This window comes from Sceloporus occidentalis, unplaced genomic scaffold, assembly GCF_023333645.1.
Source record: "Sceloporus occidentalis isolate IW3139 unplaced genomic scaffold, rSceOcc1.0.p SCAF_67, whole genome shotgun sequence".
Classification (NCBI taxonomy): Eukaryota; Metazoa; Chordata; class Lepidosauria; order Squamata; family Phrynosomatidae; genus Sceloporus; species Sceloporus occidentalis.
Window position 1 is genome coordinate 1,664,214 of NW_028317047.1, and position 23,486 is coordinate 1,687,699.

Consider the following 23,486-nt stretch of genomic DNA (forward strand, 5'->3'; position numbering starts at 1 on the left):
ACTGCCACTAGCTGGGCGATCACTGTCCAATCCTCCCTATTCAATGGAGAGGTAATCCCAATATTGTGCTCTGAGGCAAGATTATGGATTGCCCTCTGCTGCTCCAAAATCCTCTCCAGCATGTCTAACGTGGAGTTCCACCGTGTACTGACATCCTGGCGTAGGCAGTGTACGGGAAGACCTGACCTCTCTTGCTCTTCCCTCAAAAGTTGGCTAGCCTTAACACTATGGTGAAAGTGCCCAGCGATCTTTCTGCAGCGGGACAGAACTACTGCTGCCACATCAGTTCCTTCTGACATTGCTGCCTTCACTACAAGATGGATGATGTGGGCTGCACAGCGCACATCAACAATATGACCATCTCTCAGCGCTTTCACCATATTGGCACCTCCGTCAGTTACCACAAAACCAACTTCAACATTGGTGCCCGCCTCTGCTCCCACCCAAAGGCTAAACATTTTCCTCATTGCATGCAGAATATTTTGGGAAGTGTGCTTTTCATCCATCACTTCTGCATGGAGAAGGAAAGATCGGTAGCCTGCTGCAGCAGCTTTCTTAGACACACCGGGCTGCCACCAGTGTGCTGTCAAAGAAAGAAAGGCATGCTGGCCGCTAGGTGCACTCCACAAATCTGTAGTGAAATGAACAGACTGACCAGCAGCCAGGGGCGGACTGGGCCGGGGGGCAGGGGGGCAATTGCCCCCCAGGCCGCCCTAAATCCGGGCCGGTGGGCCGGACGGACGAGCATTCAATGCGGCTGCGGCCGCAAAGTTAAAAACTAAGCGGCCGCGAGCAGGATTGAATGCGGCCGTCATGCGTACCTGGCGTGGGGGGGAGGGGGGCGGTCCGCCCCGGCTGCCGCTCATCTGAGGGGTGCCACCATGCCGGCACGCCTTCAGAAACGATGCGCGCGGCACAACATTGAAGCCACGCCCACCGTCTTCCGCGCTCAGTGCACCGGAAGGACAGGAAGAAGAAGAAGAGGAGGAGGAGGAAAAGTGAGAGTGAAAGAAGAAAAGGTAGGAAAGAGTGGATTAGTAAGTGTGTGAGAGTGATGGGTGTTATGCTGAATGTAAGTGTGTGAGAGTGATGGGTGTTATGCTGAATGTAAGTGTGTGAGAGTGATGGGTGTTATGCTGAATGTAAGTGTGTGAGAGTGATGGGTGTTATGCTGAATGTAAGTGTGTGAGAGTGATGGGTGTTATGCTGAATGTTTGTGAATGAGGGTTTCAGATAGCATGGATGTGTAAGTGTTGGGGGATAGCTTGGCATAGGGAGTCCGTAATCACATTCCTTTCATGCCCAGATTCCAGCATGTAGTGGCTGCCTAGGCATGATAGGAGTGTGATTGCTGTTATAAATTATTTTTTGGTCCAACTTCGGTGTGTTAACACTTTTATTGGACAGAATAATTCAATGACAGTATTAATATATATATATATATATATAATTGCAAACAGCAATCACACTCCTATCATGCTAAGTCAGCCAGCACATGCTAGAACCTGGGCATGATAGGATTGTGATTGTTGTTATATATATGTGTGTTTGTGTGTATATATGTTAATATTGTTGTTGATTTTTTTGTCTAATTTTGGTGTTACTTTATTAAAAGTATTTTAAAGGTTTTTTTGGGGGGGGGTTTTCAGTTTTGGCCAAGTGAATGCTGAATTTTTAGTTTCAGTCCAGAATTTTCATTTCGTTGCATCCCTACTATATACTATGCCAGTCACTAAAGTGGTAAGCCTACACCACATCAATGTTTGGCTTAGTATATAGTGATAGGGGTTGTCAGTGTCTGGCTCAATGTATAGGCACACATTGACGGTGGTACCGCATAATCCCTAAGCATATAATGATAACAAATATGCTGTACCCCTGTCAATGTTTGCCTAACCATAGAAACTATGCAGTTTTAAAGTGTGTGTGTGTGGGGGGGGTGCCACATACAGGGTCTGCCACAGGTGCCAAATACTCTAGGTACCCCCCTGCATCATGCGGCTGTCAGACCCAATGGCCATGCCTCAGCTCCTCTTCCCACGTCTTAAAAGTGGTGGGATGAAGAGCTGAGGCATGCGGTGCGTGCACGCCGGCCACTTTAATTTCATTAGGCGCTGGTGGAGTGACTGCCGCACGACGGCCGCTTTCAATGTCGCTCGCAGCCGCTTTGATGGTGCAACGGGCCAGTTGACTAGACTTGCCCCCCAGGCCTTAGGCTGCCAGCCCTCCCCTGCCAGCAGCCTTGGAAAGCTCCTCTTTCACTGCTGCAACACAGGACCGATACAATGAGGGGACAATGTTCCTGCTGAAAGTGGAACGTGACGGAACTGTATATTGTGGAGCCACAGCCGCCATCAATTGTTTGAAAGGCTCCCCTTCGATCATAGAGAAGGATGCCCCTCCAACAGCAATGAACTGACCAATCAGTCGCGTTACTTTATTGGCCTGCTGTTTGGGCATTGACCTTTTGGATTGGAATGCCCCAAATTGTTCCAGGGTGGGCTGGACATGCAGTGCTCCAACCTGCCTTGGTCTCTGGTTGCCAGCACTAGCTGCTGCTGCTGCTGCTGCTGCTATTGGCTCAGAAGAAGAAGCTGTTGGGGTTTTTCCACGGCCACCAGCTATGCTGCCTGCACTAAGTTTTACTTCTGCATCTTTCCCCAATAGCACAGCGTTGTGTTGAGTGCTGAGGTGATGCTTCATGCTAGCACTGGTAAAATGGCCAGACACTTTCCCTCTGCTTATTAGCTTCCCACAATGTTTGCACTTTCCATAGCGCCCTTCTTCAACATTTTCAAAGTGCTCCCAAATTGGGGCGTGCATAGCCTTGGAGTGTGCCTTGGGTGCTGCTCCTACTGCTCGGGGTGGATGAACAGAGGCAGAACTAGTGGTGGTGGGACTGGTGGTAACAGTACTGGCCATAGTGGGACTGCTAAATGCTTTAGATTTGCTAGGTTTTGCTGCTGCTGCTGGTGGTGGTGGTGATGGTGATGATCGTAGCGGAGAAGGTGGAGGCTCAGGGGAAAATTGTGCACTAGTCATTTGGACACTGCTCCCTGAGGAATCTGATTCCTGACCACTCATCTCCTCTACTTTCTCTGGCCCATAGTCTAGCTCTTCATTAGCCAGATTGAATGGAATTCCTGCTAGGCTGGAGCTAAGACTGATATCGTCGTGAGACTCGTGACTAGTAGTAGTGCGAGCAGGAAGAATAGACTCTGCACTTGGCCTCTCAGTCTCAGGCTCCTCTGCTACCTCGCTAGGTGGAGTTCCACTATGTGTAGCCCTCTCTCTGTCTTTACAAAAATTTTGTAAGGACTTGGTGGCTTGCTAGAGGTACTAGGAGGACATGGCGTGGCGGGTACCAGTGGGAACAGTAGGCGCAGCACTAGTGGTGGTAGAGGCGGTGGGGGTGGTGGTGGTGGTGGTGGTGGTTTTCCCTACAAAGGATCGCTTTTGTTTGGGACCCCTCTGAGTCTTGCTGCTAATTTGGCTCTGCTTGGTACCTTGCATGCTGCTTGTGGATGGGGAAGATGCTGCTTGGGGCAAAAGGCACTTCTTTTTAGTCACTGGGCTGGTACTACTTGTGCTACCCTTTAACTTAGAACGTGCTTCTGGTGCTTTAGGCTTTCCGTAAAAAACCATAGAGCTTGTGGGCCTAGCCGCACTACTATTGCCTGCTTTTGGTGCCTTTCCTTTACTTGATGATCCTTAAAGCAATGCTTCCCCAAATGATAAGCGAGAGCTTGGCCTACTTGGCCGACTAGACTGACGCAAAGGCTGCATCTTAGAACTGGTGGTGGTGGTGGTGGTGGTAGATGGAGCTTGTCCCTCCTTAGTCCCAAAAGGAGGATCCATTTCAAATTTTGTGTTGTGTGTGTAGTGTAGTGTAGTGTTTAAAAAAACTATAAAAACATAAATAAAAAATAAAAAAGAGGAAAAACGAAATAAAGACAAAAAAATTAGAGGAAGTTCTCTTCAGTGCTACTGCTTAAAAAGTAAAACTATGCACTACTGCACTGTGCTGTTGTGTGCAATCTGGCAAAGTGCTAAAGTTATTAACTCAAGATTAACTATTTAATAACTAGCAGTATTTTATTTTTAATTTGAGTTTACACGGGCCTAAGAGCTTAGCCTACTACTATGCTAGCCTAAAGCTATATTTCCTTACTATAAGTCTACCTCTAGGCAAACGCTCTCAAACCCACTAAGCTAAAGTGAGGTTAAGTCAGATTCAGTATGATTTATTAATTAATATTAAGTTATATAATATTAATAGATTAGAAATTATTTACTTATATATTATGTATTATAGATAGAAGAATATAGATTATGAATTAGAATTTAGAATTAGCATTACTTATATTATAGATTATGAATTAGAATTTATATTGTTATATATTATTTATAATATATTATAGATTAAGATTAAAGATTAGAATTATTTTAGTACTACAGCTAGTAGCTTGAAGCTTTGCTTAGTACAGCTCGTCACAGTCAATTTTTCTTGAAAAGAATTAGAAATAAAATAAAATGTCACAGCAAAACAGTTAGCTTCACTGCTTGCTGAACAAAAACACACAGCACTTATGCGGCTGCACTCACTAGCCCAACAAATTCACTTCACTGATGGACTGAGGTGAGCAAAACACTAAGGGTACTTTTAATAAAATTGAAATAAAATGTAAAATAAATGAGAAAATCTTTGCAAAACAGTTAACGTCACTGCTTGCTGATCAAAAAAAAACACAGCACTTATGCGGCTGCACTCACTAGCCCAACAAGTTCACTTCACTGATGGACTGAGGTGAGCAAAACAAATGAAATAAAATGAAAAATTATTAATTAAGAAAAATTGACTTGGTCTCTTGCTGTTGCTAAAACAAAGCACACACTATAGAGCTGCAGCACCAGTACTAATAAGATTAGCTAAACTATACGCTAGTAGTAATTAATTAATATTATTACTTTTATTTATAGCTAATTTAATTAACTATTAAGATAAGAAAGAATTATAGAATTATTGATATTACTGATTTTAGATTAGACACTAGTAGATGTCTTGAATGTCTACAGTACACTCTACACTAGTATACTATTACTAACTATAACTGACAAATATATATATAATTTTATAATGAATTCAATTATTAATTATATTAATTAATATTACTGATTTTAAATTAGACACTAGTAGATGAATGTCTACAGTACACTCTACACTAGTATACTATAGTATATATATATGACTGACAAATATATATATATATATAATATTATAATGAACTATTAAATTATAGACTCTATTAAATTATTATTTATAAATTCTATTTAATTTATTTAAGCAGGACAGGCAGTAGGCACTAGTGCCAGCCCAGGGCAAGGGCACCCCAGTGCCACTGAGACACTGGGTGCACTGTCAACTCAACAGCACTTACACTACAGTTGATGACAAATGAAATAAAAAAAAATTAAATTAATCAAATTATTATTATTAATTATATTAAGTAGCACTGAAGTGAGGATGAAGTACACTGTGAGAAATGGCAGGCTAAGGCTTACCAGTCTCACACAGAACAGAACAATCTCTCTGTAACGCTCGGATGCAGCACAGCAGTGTTGCCAAAGCAGTCACAGCGAAAAATGAATGGATCTCTCAGGCAAGCTCTGGTCTTATAAAGGCGCCTCCAGAATTCAAAAAGCGTGACGTCACAAGAGTGAGCTGATTGGACAGACGAGATCAGCTCACTCCTGTTTGAAATTTTGGCGGCTGCACGGCAAAAACGAAGACGATTCTTCGTGGTTGTGAGTCTTCGTCTTCTCCTACGTTTTGCCGGCACTGTATTCTCTTCGGCGTGTCTTCGGAACGAACAAAAAAACGGCCTCTTCGTGCTCGTTTTCATGTTCGCCCGAAGACGAATGCGCAAGTCTACTAAATACTTTTTTGCCCCACTGTACAATGTAAAGATGACACTGCTGTAAATAATCTGCAAAAAAACAATATAACTCAAATTAGGTAATTCTGACCAATTTGGGCACACCATATGACTGAGTAATTAAGTAAACCAATACTAATTGCTTGATAATCTAATAAACCTTTTTTGTACCACTGCTGCTTTGTCTTTGACAAAATGCACTGTCCTATAGCAGTCATTTTCCAAGTCTAATGCCAGGAAACAGAGGTGTTTATTTGACTGATTAGGAATATAGTGTACAGCAACCGATAAATAGGAGTCTGTTTTCTTCATATTTGTGTCTCTTTAAAGAGCATATGTAGAATGAGTTCTCGGTTTTATAAACACATACAATACAATATCACTGCCCACACCAAATCAGATATCAGAATGCATTTAGGTTATAGAGTAAAACATAAACCCATCTTATGCTGATGTTTAAGCCTCAATAACAGTTGGTCTTCATCAGGGCAACCTAAAGGGACATACTGGATTACCTATTATCTCCCAGAGACTTTTTTAGCTTTGTTTCTTCTGAAATATGTTGCATTTCAGTATTCAACATATTTGGTTTTATCTTAATTGATAATTAAAATAAATAAATAATGTGTCCTTAAATGTTCCTATGTGAAACAAACTACAGGTTTCCTAGTACCCATTTGGTTATAAATGCACATATGTAGCGACACAAGAAACCTGTCTCAACGCGAAAATACATACTTTGAATCCTATAAAATCTTATTTTCTTATTATACTCTTGTTTACCTGTTTGTTATCAGCTCATATGAATTGATTCTTTTTTTCTAAAAATGTCTCACATTATACTCTTTGCATTGTATAGTTTATAGATTTTATAGACAAAAATGTAGATAAAACAGTCAACATTTATTATACTTGGACTTCTGGCTTTGTTTATCCCTGCACACCTTTGGCGGTAGGAGGTAATACCATAGAATCTGCACTACACAATGAAACATTTTTCATTTTCTATAAGTTGTCGGCTGGTTTTAGTTTGCTAAATAGAAAGGTGATGGCAGGGAAGATAACACATAAGACAGGCAATGCAAAAAAAGCAGTGGAAAAGGTGCTGGGTTCTATAGCTAGAGGCATTAGCAGCGGAATAAGGGAAGGTGAAGTTCTAGCCCTTCTCCTAATCCAACCTTCCAAAGACTGTCTGAGCCACTATACAGCTTCACAAAAATAAGTTAATGGGGTACAATAATCATGTAGGTGCTGAGACCAGGGTGTTAAAATAGCTGGCCCCATGTAGGGTGACCACGTGTCCCAGATCACCCAGGACAGTCCCACATTTTGGTCCTTGGCACCTGCTGAATTCCCGCATTCATTTGCAATGAAGGCACCAGGCAATGTGCATATGATGGACGGAGTCTCCCCTCAATATACCCTCACATGCCTGTTATATGAAGCCCCTGGAAATTCACAGTTGCATGTCATTGGCTGACTTAACCAAGAAATATTTTCTGACCAAAGATAAGTTGAATATGCATATAAAAAGCTATGGAACTACAAAACAGCTGTTCAGAACCATTTAAGTTTGCCTAACTTCATCTGTGTTTTTCCACAGCTAATGTCATGTGCTGTCTTTTCACGCAGTTCTAAAAGTTCCATAAAATTTGTCAGGTTAGCATGCAACTGGCTAACCAAGTAGGGTTGCAAATGTTGGGAAAGTGATGAACTGCATTTGTACCCCTTTGAGTGCTGGTGGTCAGGACATATTTTTGCCAATATTCGGCTTACACCTTAACTAAGGAAACCTATGTTTTGTTGACTTCAGGTCAAATTAACTTAGGAAAAAAACTAAATTGCATCACATGCCATGGTATAGTGGTAAAAATATACCCCTCCCCACAAAAAACATTATTTTCCCACCATTATTTCTGTAAAAAAAAACAAAACAATTTGCGAAAAGTTACTAAAACTAAATAATTTTCTTATAAAAATATATAATAAATGAAGCCATCACATATTTCGACATGCACCCATTATGAAGTGGTGAAGTTGTTTGACAAATAGCAAGTTAAAACAATGAGAGCAACCAATAAGAGAACCCTATGCCATATAACATTATTCATATTGTGTGTCAACCTAATTGTAAGTAAACTCCTGTAATTCAACTCTTCATACTCATGTGTAGTCTCATACATCCCCAATTACTCTTCAGGACACAAGTCCCTCGGTACATCTTTCTTTCCTAGTTTCCCTCTCTTCTAAAAGTTTTTAGAATGTTTCTTGAGAATGAGTGGGTATGTGTTCTACATTCCTACAAGTCACAACAATATGCATAGAAACCACATAAATGTTTATAAGTTCAATGTATGTAAATTGAAATTACTTCCTCGGCTATGTAAATATCGTAGTGCAAAAAGTCTCATCAAAGGTTTTCATGATGTCATGTCCAGTAACCACACTTCTACCCATACCCCTTTAAAGCAGACGTTTGTTTATTTGCTGGAGGTATGCAGTCATGGTAAGCATCTCCTCTATGTGATGTTGTAAATTCCATGAATATCATTTACTATATGTACACTGTACTATAATTTCTAGTCTAAATGATCTAATGATGGGCAGATCATGATTAAATATAAGCAGACACTATAAGGGAATATTTTGTCTGTAGGCACTGTAGTAATTAATATTGAGCAATAAATTCTGATAAGTTACAAGTGATTATTGTTTAGTTGTATTTCTAATTCATCTTTACAGTTCTGTTCTTTACTGTACTGAAGCCACTAATTAGAAGTACGGTATATGAAACATCTATTACTAAATGTTAAACAATGATTGGATTTTCTATACAATGTCTGATATCACACTTTGCCTGTATCATGTAGTTTTAGTAATATTTTGTACATTCATATACTAATATACCGGATGTTGAAACTTACTAAGGCACAACAGTGGGAATAGATGAGGTATGAAGTAGATATGACCTTGTGGGAGAAGGGATAGATGGGATTAACAGGGGAGAAAACTGAGAAGGTAAACCTGCAGATCCTCAAATTTAGGTATTCTAGAAGAAAGAGCAGTGATACCTTTGATGAGAAATTAATGACCACAAGAGCCGGGGTATTACCCTCTCTATCTGGTATAATAGGGTCTGAGAAGATTAAGGATTAGAAGCATCCATGTGTCTGGGTTGCATAATAGAAATAGCACTTGTCTTCTAGAAAACATTTGAGCCTCCAGTAAGCCTCACAGTTACTAATTTAAAAATCTACTATACAAATTTTACATAATTTAAATAATTTCTTTCCTAGAATCCATTGACATCAGCATACCACTGAAAGACAACATCACTATCACAATAAAACCTGCTTCTACTCGACCGGTATCCCCATCTTGCTTCATCTGTACTAAAAAAGATGGCTGTAAACTTTCTACATTATGGATAGGCCCAGGGATGACTGTGGGGTACACCTTCAGCTGCCCTTCACCTGAAAAATACTTTGTCATGGAGATACTCAATAAAATCGGTAAGTGTTCTTAATGTTTTATATAATATGCTTTTTTGCATAACTCCCAAGTGAGTTTCATGGGCACCACCACTGTGGGCAATGGAGTTCATAGGCTTCTATTCTCTTTTCTATCCCTGAAAGTTGTGAAATCATTGGAGGTCTCTGTTGTTGCAGCTCCCTTAAGGTCACCAGGCAACACTCTGAAACTGAGCACTGCAAGGTGGCGCTTGGGTATGGTGGGCTGGTGGTTCTGATTATGCCCTTCCTGGATCTGACTACACCCCCTTCCCACCTCTAGTCAGACCCTCCAACACAGGTGTCCCAATTTACACATCTGAGGTTTGCTTTGGTTATCCAAAACCAATTTTCAAAAATAAGTTATTTACTAAACTGAAACATTTAATCGCACAGACTCCGCTGTGCATCATGAAGGGTCTAGCACACTGTACGTCTATTAAAAGTAGAGTCATATATAATATATTAAAAAGCAAACTTTTTTTGGAGGTTTTTTAGGTATTCCTATGATTAAACTGGGGTGTAATAGTACTTAAAGGTTAGCTGGAGTTGCACAAATAAACATGTACTTTCTTTTTTACGTTTAGATTGCAACAGTGGTTCGTGTCCCTTTGGAAATGTAGTTCTACAGCCTGCAAGCTTGACTGGCCTTAATAGAACATTCTCATGGCACGTGGCAACTGCCCAGAATATTGGCTTGGTATTAAGCTTTTCAACTCCATGGCTAAAGCAAATAGATTCTTCAATGAAATGCCCAGATCTAGTAACTTACACCATTGGAACTTTTGTTAGTGGTTCCTCCACCAGTATTGGAACCTTTTGCTCAAACGGCACTGTATCACGTATTAAGTTGCAAGGAGGGGGAGTTGTTACTCTTGAATTACCTTGGAATGAAACGCTCACAGAGTCTGGATTCAGCATAGCAAACCGGTCTTCTATTAGAAGTAAGTAGTTCTATTGGTATATAATCAATGCAGATTCCCAAGTGGGCCAACCCACCCCTGGTTTGCGGGATCTGGTGTTGGTGCCCCTCACCGAAAAGCAGGGGCATCTGTCTTCAAGTGTATTTAGTATTGGGTTACTGTTTTATAACTGTTGTGCTAGAAGAAAGTTACAAGATGGTACAGCATGTATTGTATTTATTGTATGTTAATGTTTCCAAGGCTTTGTGGACTTGTGGATATATTTTAAGCAGCTGAGTTGGCAAAAGTATTGGATTTTATGTATGTTTGTAAATAAAATATGCTAACATCCCATACAAAATATAGATGAATTTACAGAAGACGAGCTTAGGGTTAGCCGCAACTGGGTGCAGTATCTCCTCAGCGCCCTCTTAAAACTAACCAACATAAATACTGACGCGCAGATGACACTCACTGTAACACCATACACAATCTTTAGCCTGTTCCTCCTCTCCATCTCACAGATGACACTAACCGTAGGCTTACCGCTGACACCATATAACACCATATACTGAAATGCCAACAACAGACCACACACACATACTAACACCAAATACTAACACATACATCATATGCTAACATACACTTACAGTCTAACGACACAGTAACAGACATAAACATGCTAAAGTCCATACACTAATACACACACACTCTAACACTATATGCTGACATACACACTCATTCATTCAGTAACACTGATAATATCATACACTCATACACGCTTACACCACACATACATACTATTCAACTAGAAACACTGACTCTAATGCCATACGTGTGTGTATGTGTGTATATATATATATATATATATATATATATATATATATATATACATACATACATACATACATACATACATACACACACACACTGACTATCGCTTTATGTAAATATATAAAATATAAACACTAACAGTATACATGCACACACTGACTGACTCTAACACAAGACAAACATACACTCACATTTTAGCACTATATATACACACATACACACTGATTGTGTGACTCTTTGGGGCCTGGTGGCCTGGTGCCATGTATTCGTAGTACCTGCTTCCGTAAGAGGGCAAATGTAGGGGCACCCAATTTTTAAGGTTTAAGGCCCCTGTTTGTGCCTTATGTCCCCTGTTGATGGTCCTCTAGAAACCTGCTTAGTGTGCAACATGGAAAATCCAGTCAAAAATTTGGATATAAATTAAAAGTAAGTAATAGTTGATCAACTAAGCTTAAAAGGATAGTAACCGTACTGCCTAGCTTTTTCTATATGGATAAAAATGAGAAAGATACTTAAAAATATTGTAACAGTTATAAAAATGATTTCCAATACTTATGTGCACACATACTACAAATGCATTGCTACTGGAGCCCATCTAACATCAAAAAAGACTTGGACTCCTACATATATGCCATTTTATGCCCCACTGTTTAATTTCATTAAAAATACTGACTTAATTATAAGGTGTTTTGTATCTGATGGGAAAAATGCTGATATCCTATCACAGAAAATGGATATAGCCATATATTAGCCATATATATAATATATATAATGTTTTTTTCAGTTGAAGGTGATGCCTATTACTGGACCAGCTTACAAGACAATGTTAAGTGATGAACATTTTCATCTTAAAAAGAGATGTGAGGACCTGAAAGTTAGTGACATGATATTGTTTGTTTGGTCTAATAAAAGGTATCATTTTGATATCATATAACAAAGCAGACCTTGGTGAATAGTCACTGAATAGTCTCTGACAGTCAATGAAATGTAATTACCGGTATATGTATTTTTGTTTTCTTGTGCATGCTTTGGGCTGTGTCACAACAAAAGAAAAATATCTGTGGCCTGAGTAGGTCTGTTATTTTAGGGAATTATGTATGTTTGTTACATAACGTCTGCATTAACACAGAGAACATTCTTGACATTATTAACAATTTGTCATTGAATGAAACTTATAAACAAGATATCATATGTCATTACAATGTAACCTAACCTCTGCAGTAGAGGGCTAAAACATTTGCATGATAACAACTGCTTCAATACAGACAGGGGCCACTCAAGTTGCCCTAAGGACCCAAAGCATTATACACTTGTGCTTCTTGGCTACTAACATAATTAATACTTTGTTAAAAATATGGCATTATATTTTGAGTTCATCTTAAATCAAGATATTAGGTTTGAAGATATTCTTCATGAGGCTATGTAAACCAACGATTTTACATCGCTGGAAGAAAGCATTTGTTTTTTTATTTCAATTAAAATTTGGTACCCTGGGTTCTAAATTGGATATGCTTATGTAATGCTTATCTACATTTGTGGGTTTTTTTCTTCTTCATTTACAGGGCTGTGTATTATTGAATCCACCTTTCAGAGAGAGTCCATGATAACCATGATGTCTGCAAATTATCCAAAGGGGTTCCCCAATGATGAGCTCATGATGTGGCAGTTCGCCATTCCACCAGATCACAGAGCCAGCATTCAGTTTCTAAATTATACCTTGCCCAATTGCTTGAGGAAAGAGGAGCGAGTGGAATATGAACTTACTTCATTCCACAACAATCCAGAAGTATACAAACTACAAGGCAATCAACCTGCAAATATACCTGGAAACTTCAATATGTCCTTGTACAATTGTGACATGGACAATCTCAACCCAAGTGCCCTCACGTTGGTCTTCAGTGTCACAGTTCAGAAGACTCCAAATGAAGCAAGTGAGTCATTTTGTATTAATTCAGTTATATGTAACAGCACGCTGAAAGGATTTCAGAGGAGACAAGAAATGAGTTAACTGCAAACTCCAGTGTTGTAAAAAACAAAACAAAAAAAAAACCAGACAGATGGTCAGTCCAAAAGCAATAAACAAATGCATTGGCTCAATTTAATGCCACAGTTGAACTTCATTAAAATGTGTTAGTATTGTGTAGTGTACTTAAATAAAGTTATCTTTATAGTAGAACTTTATCAGTTATAGCATAATATAATGGTTGCACGTGTTGAACATTTTCCTTCTTTATTTTTGCAATTAAGCTTTTGTTGTTATTCCAGCATTAGCATAAATCTTCAGATTTTTTTTACACTTCATTAGGGATTCTAGATGTAGTTGAAGAGACTGCAAAGAGTAAAGGATGTGCCCAGTGGGTTTTGTGCTGCCCTAGGCCTGTCTAAACTCACACCACTCATAATCTTAATTTGCCCCACCCCTTCCTTTATAAACTCCACCCATCCTCTTAAGGCACCACCTCTTTCTCTTTGAGCTCCACCCCTTCCATTCTCTGTATTACGAGTGGATACAGAGTACCTACTTGTATATTTTGTTTTTCGGTGCAACTTAGAAGCTTTTTCAGTGTTTACAGCAACTACCTTTTAGCGTCTACTTTTGTGTCTCATCAACAACAGTACTGTTGGAATTATGTTTCTAACTCTGCATTTAGTGACAAAAGTGTTAAACATTGCAAGGTGGAACATCTTTGAAACTGCTTTTTATCTCACTTCCACATTTTTCTGTTTTCAGATAAAACCTACCATATTGATCTAAGAAGAGACAATGATATGAATGTGCGCATCTCAAAGCGGCCCATAAGCGGTCGTCAGTTTGTCAGACTCTGTCTCATCTGCCAAGGCCAAACTGACTGCGGTACGGAGTTAAACCTGGCAGGCGGCAGATACTATAGAATTTACTTCCTTTGTGAAAATTTGGACAGCCTGATGGTAACAGCAGAGAGTGTCATAGGTAGGAAATTTATAAATAATTAATAAATTCAGACATTGTAGGATGGTGTTCTCCATCTCAGTTCTCGAGGGCATGGAAGTTTTGCAAATGATCTAATTACTTTGTTTACAATTAAAGACAAAATGTTCATGCAAGCTGCAAAAATCCTATAGTATCCTGGTGCTACTGAAATGTTTGTGTAGTGTTTAGGTTGCATTACCACTAAACGTTTAGAACATAATATTAGAACAATTAATAATTAAACAGAAATACCCCTTTAGCTTTATGTAGTACATAGTTGGGCAACTACAACTTTTCACTTGGACATGTTTGTTTTTTTTTCTTTTCTTTTCCAGCATGCTCAGATATTAAAACCTGCACCATAAAAGATAGGAACCTTGCCATACACCCGTCTTTGGTCCACCTTCCTGTACGTCTGGAAACAATCACTTGGAAACTAATACCTCCACCAAACAGCAGTACTGAAATAGGGTCCAAAAGTTTAAAACTACATCAGCCTCTTCCAGGAAAAACATGCAACGCAACAACTACAGCTTTTGAATATGGCATCACCAGCTCTACTCAAGAAAACCAATTTAAAATTGGAACATTTTGTCCTAATGGGTCTGTTGAAAAGATTCAGATGAAAGGCAACGTCACAATCATATTAAGCATACGGAAATATGCCAACGTCAGCCATATTCTCATACATGACTTGTATGCATCCTTTGTAACACGCCTTAGAGGTATGAACATTTCTTACTACCTACTACCAGGTATTCAGATACTTATAATTCAGAAACTACTTATGGAATCCAGAATTATTTATTTGATGTTAGACTTGTAAAAGAAGTGGATAAATAACTCAGGTGTCAGTGGAAGACTACATTTCTGCTGCAACATTACTGTTGGTATGTTTATACGAAGGGGGCTATATAATTAAAGTGATTTTGGTCAAAAGTTTGAAAGGTAATTTTTTCTTTTGCTATGGAAATAGAATCACTTTTTAAAATTGTAATCAGAATCACTTTGTATACATAACCTCAAAATACCCAAAGTCGTATTCATGCCATGGGATATGTGCTTGGGCCTTTATGACAGCTATTTCTAGTTTCTATCTCTATCATCCGTACCGGTTAGCATAGAGATTAAGACTACAAATATTTCAAGTAGATGCAGAGCATTTCAAATATTAGAACATTAAGCATATTTCATAAAATTACCTTTTCTAATGTGTATTCACATTTTTGTATTGGGCTCGGTGATAGAATAGATAGGAAGTACCAATGGAGTATAAACCAAATTAAAATCTCTTAATTAACAATTGTTCTGTATGATAAAACTAATACTTGAAAAGCTTGACTACATTGCTTCTAATTCTGGGTTTTGAAGATAGCTTATAGATACCCAGGAATCCCTAGTCAGAAATATTCTTTCTTAATTTAACAGACAGCTCTTCCTAACTTTAAAACCTACTTGCAGTGAAACCAGGCCTAAAAAAATATTCCAAATAAAGAAAAAGAAAAAAAAAGTGGACTTCCTAATGCATATTCAATGTACTCCATTTGGATTTTGTTGTCCATTCAAGCTTTTTAGACATGAGTCTCTGTTTCACAATTTGCATATCCCTGTCTACCCTGACAACTCTATAGAAACCCTGCTAGGAATACACAGACGAACACACTCACCTTCCAAAGCATACCACAGAACCCAGAGAATAATCATTTTAGATTGAAATACATACTGGGCAAATGGCCACCACTGGCAATCTGAGTTGAAAATGTAAAAAAAAAATCTTAATTCTTATGTAATATGGACTGATAAAAACATTGAGCCAGAGCTATCCTTAGTTAGTGGCTTTGGTGTTTATCTGTGTATATAAAAAGAAATACTAAGGACTGTTATAGTTTTTGTAAACTGAGCTTCTTATGCATATTATTATAATGTAATCCTTTTATTTTTATTGTAGAAGAGGTTTATTTTACCGTGAGCCCCAAGACTGGTTCCACCACTCGCCTTCACACGCCCAACTGGGAGGAAGGACTTCCAGACTATGTTTCTCTCTCCTGGAACATAGAACTTGCTACAAATCAGTTTGCTAAATTAACATTTGATAGGGAAAAAATTGGCATTATGTGTCAAATGAACAGTGCGCTTCTCAGGGTGAGGGAAAAGAAAGCGAATGGCATCAACATTGTAACAAAAGAAGATGAGAAATTACCACGTACATTGGATCTTTACAATCCATTTTGGGTGAATGTCTCCAACTGCAAACCCAAGGGCAGAGACAATAAGCTTCAAATACAATTCACTATAACAACCGATTACAGTAGCTCAGGTGAGATTTAATAGTGCTTCTGTAAAACATATTTCCTAGGGATCCTAATTATACTAGACCTTTGTAACTAAACCATATTGTTTACCAACTATTTAGTGTTAAAAGACCAAAGAATGAAGAACTGGAAGTTTCATTAAATTGATATTTCCTTCTATGCCTGTAAGCAAGAAAAATCAGAGGTTTAGATGTAATGTAATTTTTGCTTTACTGGGAGGGTGGTAGATTAATACAATAGAATCCCATGAGAAGTTGTAGAGGATAATATAGTGAGGGAGATAAAGCTATCCTGAATATAAGACATGACCAAAGATTGCTCAGTTACACCAGGAAAAATGAGCCCAGTAGATGGGCCAAATGGTTCTATTGTGTTTCTAACATTTGTTGTGCTGGTTATTCTGTGATTCTCCAAGTCTTGAGCTTCACCTACCCAGTTCAGTAACTTAAGAACTGCTGGATAGTGATTTTACATTGATTAGCTAGTAAAGGCTCCAGTGGTATTGTGAGACTCAGCAATAAGGTATGTGCCTGTGGCTCAGCTCCTCTTTAGCAGTGACTAAAGGGATGACGTCATATCCGTTCTCCGGTGTGCTGCACAAAACCCAAGTAAGAAAATTACAGGTTGGAGGTATGCAGTATGCACAGCCACCAGTTTTCTTGATTCTCTGAGTCACAACCTCTTCCCCTTAGACCTATACATAGGAATGATAATTCTGCAAGTTGTATTTTCTACCAGACTTGTTTGGGGTCAGTCCCTTATCTGGTTTTGAGCAATCTCCTTATCCTGAAATACTGTTTGGGTGTCCTTGGAAACTAAGGACACTTGGGAGATATGATTTTATCCCTAATAGAAATAATATGCACATTAGTATATTTAAATGTACCGCACTGTGCGATAAAATGCCTTGAGCTTTTACTTTTCAGTTTGTTACTTATCTCTTGCTTTATTTCAGATACAAAAATCATTGCAATTGCTGCCGCTGCTGCTGCAGGAGCTGTTATTATAGCCATTGTAGTAGCCCTCTGCTGCATCAGAAAAAAGTAGGTGGATTATTATGTCTTTTCAGTAGCCAAATTAGAAGATAGAAAGTTTTATATTAATTGATGCTAGAAGTTAATAACTGACAATGTTGAAACTCTTAGGGTAATTACTATTTGTATATTATTGGACCAAATATAATTTAGATGCATAGGGTTGGGAGAAACACAGGCTATGAGTTATGTTCTACAGTAATGTAATAATATAGAACATATAAACTAAATGTGCTATGGTAAAATTAGAACACCAATGTGAAAAAAACATTTTACTTAATTAGCTTATCATTCCCAGACACCTGGTGATAGAAACCTTTTTGCAGAGAAGACAATTGCTCAGCAGCAATCATTGTGGTCCCAGAGGAATATAATAAATTTGCCCAATATTAAATTCAAATAATACAATGGCAAATATGTACTCTGGAAACTAGAGACTACAAATATACATTATTAAAAATGGGCAGCACTAATATAAAAAATATGAAAAAACATTAAATACATACCACTAGAATTCATTATAGTAAACATTTATCTTTTTATTATAATATATATAATCAAAGATATGTAGTACATCCAATAATAGTTAATTATGAGTCAATTTATATTAAATTACAATTGATTAAAAACTAAAAAACAAAGCACAAACCAAGGAGGCTCTCGGTAATGCGACGTTTTTAATATCTTTCTTCAGGCTCAACGTTACCTACTCTGAAGAAAGATATTCAAACGCTACATTACTGGGTGCCTGGGAACAAGATTATAATAAATCTTTCTTCTACTCGTGGTGGGCCTACTGCACTAGGCTTTTTTCTAAATCTTGTATGGTGTTTGCAAGCACTGATCATACTCATTTACTATAATAAAATAAGAAGTTCTTATTGAAACAACTTCTCTTTTAATATTTAGACAGGGATATATTTTTTATATATATATATATTTGTAGTGTTTTTTTATATCTTAGTAACACAGAAAATAGTTTTTTTATTATTAAACCATTGTATCATGAATATGAGCAATCTTTATCTTTCAGTGCTTTATATTTAATAATTATTTACTTTTATGTATGTTTCTTAGGAAAAAAGAGAAAGAAACCCCTCTGGGGATATACAATTCGAAAGTTAACACAGAAATACCAAGACGTCAAGGTTTATTGAGAAAAGGGAGGAAGAAGGAGTCCCATATATATGCTGTGATTGATGATACAATGGTCTATGGCCATTTGTTGAAAAACACCAATGGTCCGAGCAACCCAGAGGTGGATGTGTACCGCTCCTTTGAAGGAAATATGTCCGATCCTCCTCCTCCTGTTCCCCCAGTTCTGTCTTCCAATGGGAGTACTAAAGAGGACCACTGGCAGGATCCACTTGCCCTTTCAATGACACAAAATGAACTTTACACCTTCTCAGAAACTATCCCAAAGGTCCCTGTTGAAGATGAAGATACCAGTTTATCCTTTCTAGACTATCAAGGGAATGGAAATGTACCATCAGTCTGATTTGTTTGAAGAATGGAGATAAGGCAACTTTTTTCCAGTTACAGATAAACGCATTGTAATTGAAATAAAAGTTCACCATCCAGTAGGACCAATTGCACCTTGCAAGGAAGGCAGTCAACCTGCATTTTGTTGGATACTGGCGGAAACTACCGATATGGTGACAACTGACCGCTTTGACTCCACAGTCTGAACTTTCTGTGTCAGCTGCATAGTTAATAGAATACATTTAATTTACATTGCAGCCTAGAGGAAAACTTGGAACTTTGATAAAGGAGAATATACTTTGTAATATATGTGTGTGTGTTTATACAGTATATATATATATATATATATATAATGTAAATATTAATAGATTTGGATTAAAGATACAGTATGCTTTTATCATGTGGAAATATTATGGTTGTATGTGCTTTCTTTAAAGACAGAGACAACCCTGCATTTTCTGGCATCCTACACTATGCCCTTTGCATGAACTTGTTTAGTTGGTGGTGCATACACCAGCACAGCTCCCGAGGCAGCTGCATACGTTACCAATATAGTGTGGCCAGTCCTGTTTAAAAATATCCCAAGAAATTACTATGATACAGTCTACAATAGAGATTCTAAAGGGACTTGAGTTTTATTGTATTTCTTAAAACTGTTTACTTTGCTCACAGAGGTTTTCAATGAACAGATAACTTCATTCTCCTGTACTCTAAGATCTTATCAATGAAACCATGGTGCCCTTGGTCACAGAGTAAGCTTAAAGTAAATATATACACACACACATATTCATGCATAATAATATTTATTGTGAAATGTATAATATTAAGCAAGGTAATGATGTGAAGTGATGTCATTACTGATTGTAAGTTATGACTTGGAAATTCTGCTCACTCACATCTGAGTATTACTTGACAGTTTATAGCTAAGAGCAAGAAGCCTGAGAAGTGAGTAAGTGTGGTTCATATTTATAATTCTACTTCCAATGTGTGCATTATGTTCATTTTAGATCTATGTGATTTGCAGTAAAAATTGGTTCCAAGTAAAATCCTAATGGAATATTAAACTGACCACCACGCAGCAAGAATAAAATAAGACATTATAAAACACCACTCAAATAGTATATTACAATTTATAACGCTTTGGTTCAATTTTCAGCCAGAGTTCTTTTAAAATTGTTGTTAATGTGTCAGCTTTGACTGTAACTGTTTAATGTACTATATTCAGAGGTTTGAAATGTGTAGCAAATGTAAACACTTTTGTAAGATAAATTGTGACTGTACATGCTGTCATTTTGTTTTTAAAAAATGTATTTAATATAAAAAAACATGTTTTGTTTTTTGCATACACTATTTAAACTCTTCCCCTTAAAAGGAGAAGAAAGGAAGCGATCACTAAAAAACAATTCTGGGGAAAAATAAAACTGAAAAATATGGGGATTTTAATATTTTATTAAGAATAACACAATGAGATAACTGTTCCTTTAAGATCAATGTGACTGGTTGTTAATGGGTTATATTATGACTGTGAAAGACTTCAGCAATGATCACATGTTCATACAAGAAATTTGTGGCACAGCGAGGTGTGTCTAGATGTGTTTGAACAGGCTAAAAGTCAAGGATTGTAAAACTGTATCTTATACAAAATATAATTCTTAAGTTGCAGTGTGCTTTCAGAAGAACCACTAAATAAATGCTTTGTTTAATTTGGCTTTTCTTTTTGAAATGATCAAAAGGTTTGTACCGCGTTAGTCGTGGAAAAACAGGAGAAGAGTATAGTTAAAATAATAAAATTTATTGGCTAACAGGGTTTAATTGCAAGCTTTCAAGACCAAGTTGTTAGGTCCCTTCCTCAGGCATTAGTGAAGCTAAAACAGAATTTCCTTAATACAAAAGCACAGTTTACAAAAAGGTAAAATAGTATTGGAGAATTTCCTCAACAGTAAATAAGCTGGACTAACAGAGATCTAATAGATAGATACAGTCTTTGATCAGTTTACTCCCTGGTTAAAAGGGCCATAGAACCATTTGACTCATGCCAGATCTATGAAGATGTCAAATGTGAGCAGTAATAAATTGGTTGAAGTAATTCAGTGTTTGTGAGAGGATTATTAATTTGTAAAGTGGTATCGGGAGATAAATTCCTAATCTCAAGGCCAGTGACTAAGGCATTAAACCAACATATCAGTTTGACCTCCCATGTTTTTCTCTCCATCTGGGTGCGGAACAATCCCATCAGTACTGAGAGCTTCATATCCTGTATGCTGTGTCCAGGTTGACATAAATGTTCTCCAACAGGTGTATTTTTTTCTGGTTGATAGTATGTCTGTGGGAATTTAACCGTTTATGTGTACTTGGCGAGTTTATCCCACATACATTGCTGTTGGGCATGTCACACACATAGTGGCACACCGCTTTAGATGATTTGCCCATAAAACAGCCATTGGTTTTGTGGTGGAAGTGTGAGACTAGTATTAGTATTTTATCTGTGCTGTGGATGTGTGAACAAGTCTCAAATGTTTTTATTTGGCAGGGAAAGGTACCATTTGCTGTTTGTCTGTGAAGGATGCTCCTCACAATCCATTGTTTTAGATTGAGAGGCGGCTTGAATGAAAGTAGAGGGGGATGTGGGAATATTGTCCGAGATCTTTCATCAGTGTGTGGGATTGTATCTGATGGCTTGACTGTAAGACTGGAGATCTACACAAAACGTTCCCGTGCCCCCCAGGGGGCATTATCGTCCCAGTGGGAAGCACTGGGTTATAGTTATAAGTTGCATTTTGTGTGTTTATTTGGAAAATAAAGTAATCACTACGACTTTAACTCAACACAACAGATGAAACATGTACGAAGAATTGTTTTCCCTAATTTTCTTCTCCCTTATTTCTGCTTCCACTGTCCCCTTATTTTTATTCAACGTCCCCCAATAGCACCCGAGGCTACTACCGCCCCTGTTAATGTTTCCGGCGCCCCCCCAGGCCGTGGTATCACCCACTTTGGGAAGAACTGGTCTACATGAAGTAGATCCTTTAATTGGACTAGTAGCTTATTTTTATTAGAATTGCCCTATTTGCGTTTTTACACTTACACACCTTTCTTCTTTAAGTTTTAATGCTTAGCTAAAAAGTGGTATTTTAGGGATGTTTTCTTCTTTTGGAATGCTTTGAGTCAGTAGCATGACATTAATCCACAAACTGTATAAGTCAAAGATGGACTTCTGGGAAACCTCATTTAAGGCCTGCCACCACAGCTGGCATCAACAATACTGACAACAAGGTTTTAACTTATTTTCCTGTTTCCGAGTAGCCTTATCAAGTTTATTCCCTATTCTTCCTCTCTGTTATGCCTATTTGGATGTGTTTTGCAGTTACATTCCTTAACATGGACCCAGCACCCCAATTTCTGTATGGTCTATTTTATCTGACATTCCATTCTTGGGAGTTAAATTGTGAGCAACATTTATATGTCTCCAAGTCTATCTATTTATCCTAATTTGATCTTTTACAGTGGCAGTTTCCATGCCAACTTTTTCTTATCAGTTCTCTTATTGTGTTAAAATCTTCTTTTAGAACTGAGTGAGATGGTTTGGACTAAACACTGAGTCTGAAAAAAGTGCATGCTGGCTAAAACACCCCTACTGTCACTTGTATCTTCTACTAGTAAGGACATGTGATTTTTCTTGGCTCAGCCCTTTCACCTCTTGTCCCTTTAACAGATCCAGAACTTAGCATAGGATTTACTGCTGTATATTTCATAGTAGACAACTAACATAAATTAATGTAGCAATTGAAATAATTCTGGGGGTCAGGGCTGCTATTGGAAATCTTGGGGCCAAGTACCAGCTCCATACCCATCTCATAACTCCATCCCATTGTCCCACCCATCACTCCGCCTTACAATCCTCCCATAAGCACAGCTTATGAGAGCAGAGGCCAGTTTAGGGATAGTGGTATCTGGGTGCAGTATTTCTTCAGGGCTCCTGTAAGTAACATGCATATACAGTAACATGCAAACTCGCCTCTCTTACACCACACATCTACACAAACACATTTGGTCTCCTCTCCCAAACTCGCAAAACCCTCTCCCAGACTCCCAAAACCCTGACACTTCAATACGCTAACACTCACACCCACGTTAACACGGTAACACACACACGAACACAGTCATGCCAACACCATGCACTAGCATACTCTAACACGTATGGTGTAAGAGACACACGCATATGCTAATATCATACACACACACACTGACTTTAACACTATGCATTGGACTTGTGCATTCGGATTTGTACGGACTTCAAATCCCCCTCTTTATCACACTCTCATTCACATTTTCTCACAGGCTCACTCACTTTCTCTTTTACTTTATATGTATGTTATTGTTTATTAAATCTCGCTCCACATTATGAATTTTATTGGTGGTGGATAGGGCCCCAAGGGCCTACAATGATGTTAAGATGACCCTGCATAGCCTCTCCCTCGTTCCTCTAATGAAGACTGATTCTTCTTTTGCAATCCTGCAGGCTCTGTA

The 23,486-nt window shown here is 38.1% G+C and overlaps 1 protein-coding gene across 1 annotated transcript in view; it reads left to right on the forward strand.

Moving 5' to 3' along the window:
- The window catches only part of LOC149286612 (CUB domain-containing protein 1-like), a 36,305-nt gene extending 17,330 nt beyond the window's left edge, over nucleotides 1–18,975 (forward strand). Inside the window, exons 2-9 of the mRNA XM_089493840.1 lie at nucleotides 9,233–9,448; nucleotides 10,033–10,389; nucleotides 12,744–13,112; nucleotides 13,913–14,131; nucleotides 14,467–14,856; nucleotides 16,080–16,448; nucleotides 17,399–17,486; nucleotides 18,555–18,975. Coding sequence (XP_089349966.1) covers nucleotides 9,233–9,448; nucleotides 10,033–10,389; nucleotides 12,744–13,112; nucleotides 13,913–14,131; nucleotides 14,467–14,856; nucleotides 16,080–16,448; nucleotides 17,399–17,486; nucleotides 18,555–18,975 — 2,429 coding nt within the window. The remainder of the gene's footprint in view (nucleotides 1–9,232; nucleotides 9,449–10,032; nucleotides 10,390–12,743; nucleotides 13,113–13,912; nucleotides 14,132–14,466; nucleotides 14,857–16,079; nucleotides 16,449–17,398; nucleotides 17,487–18,554) is intronic.
- Nucleotides 18,976–23,486: the final 4,511 nt, after the last annotated feature.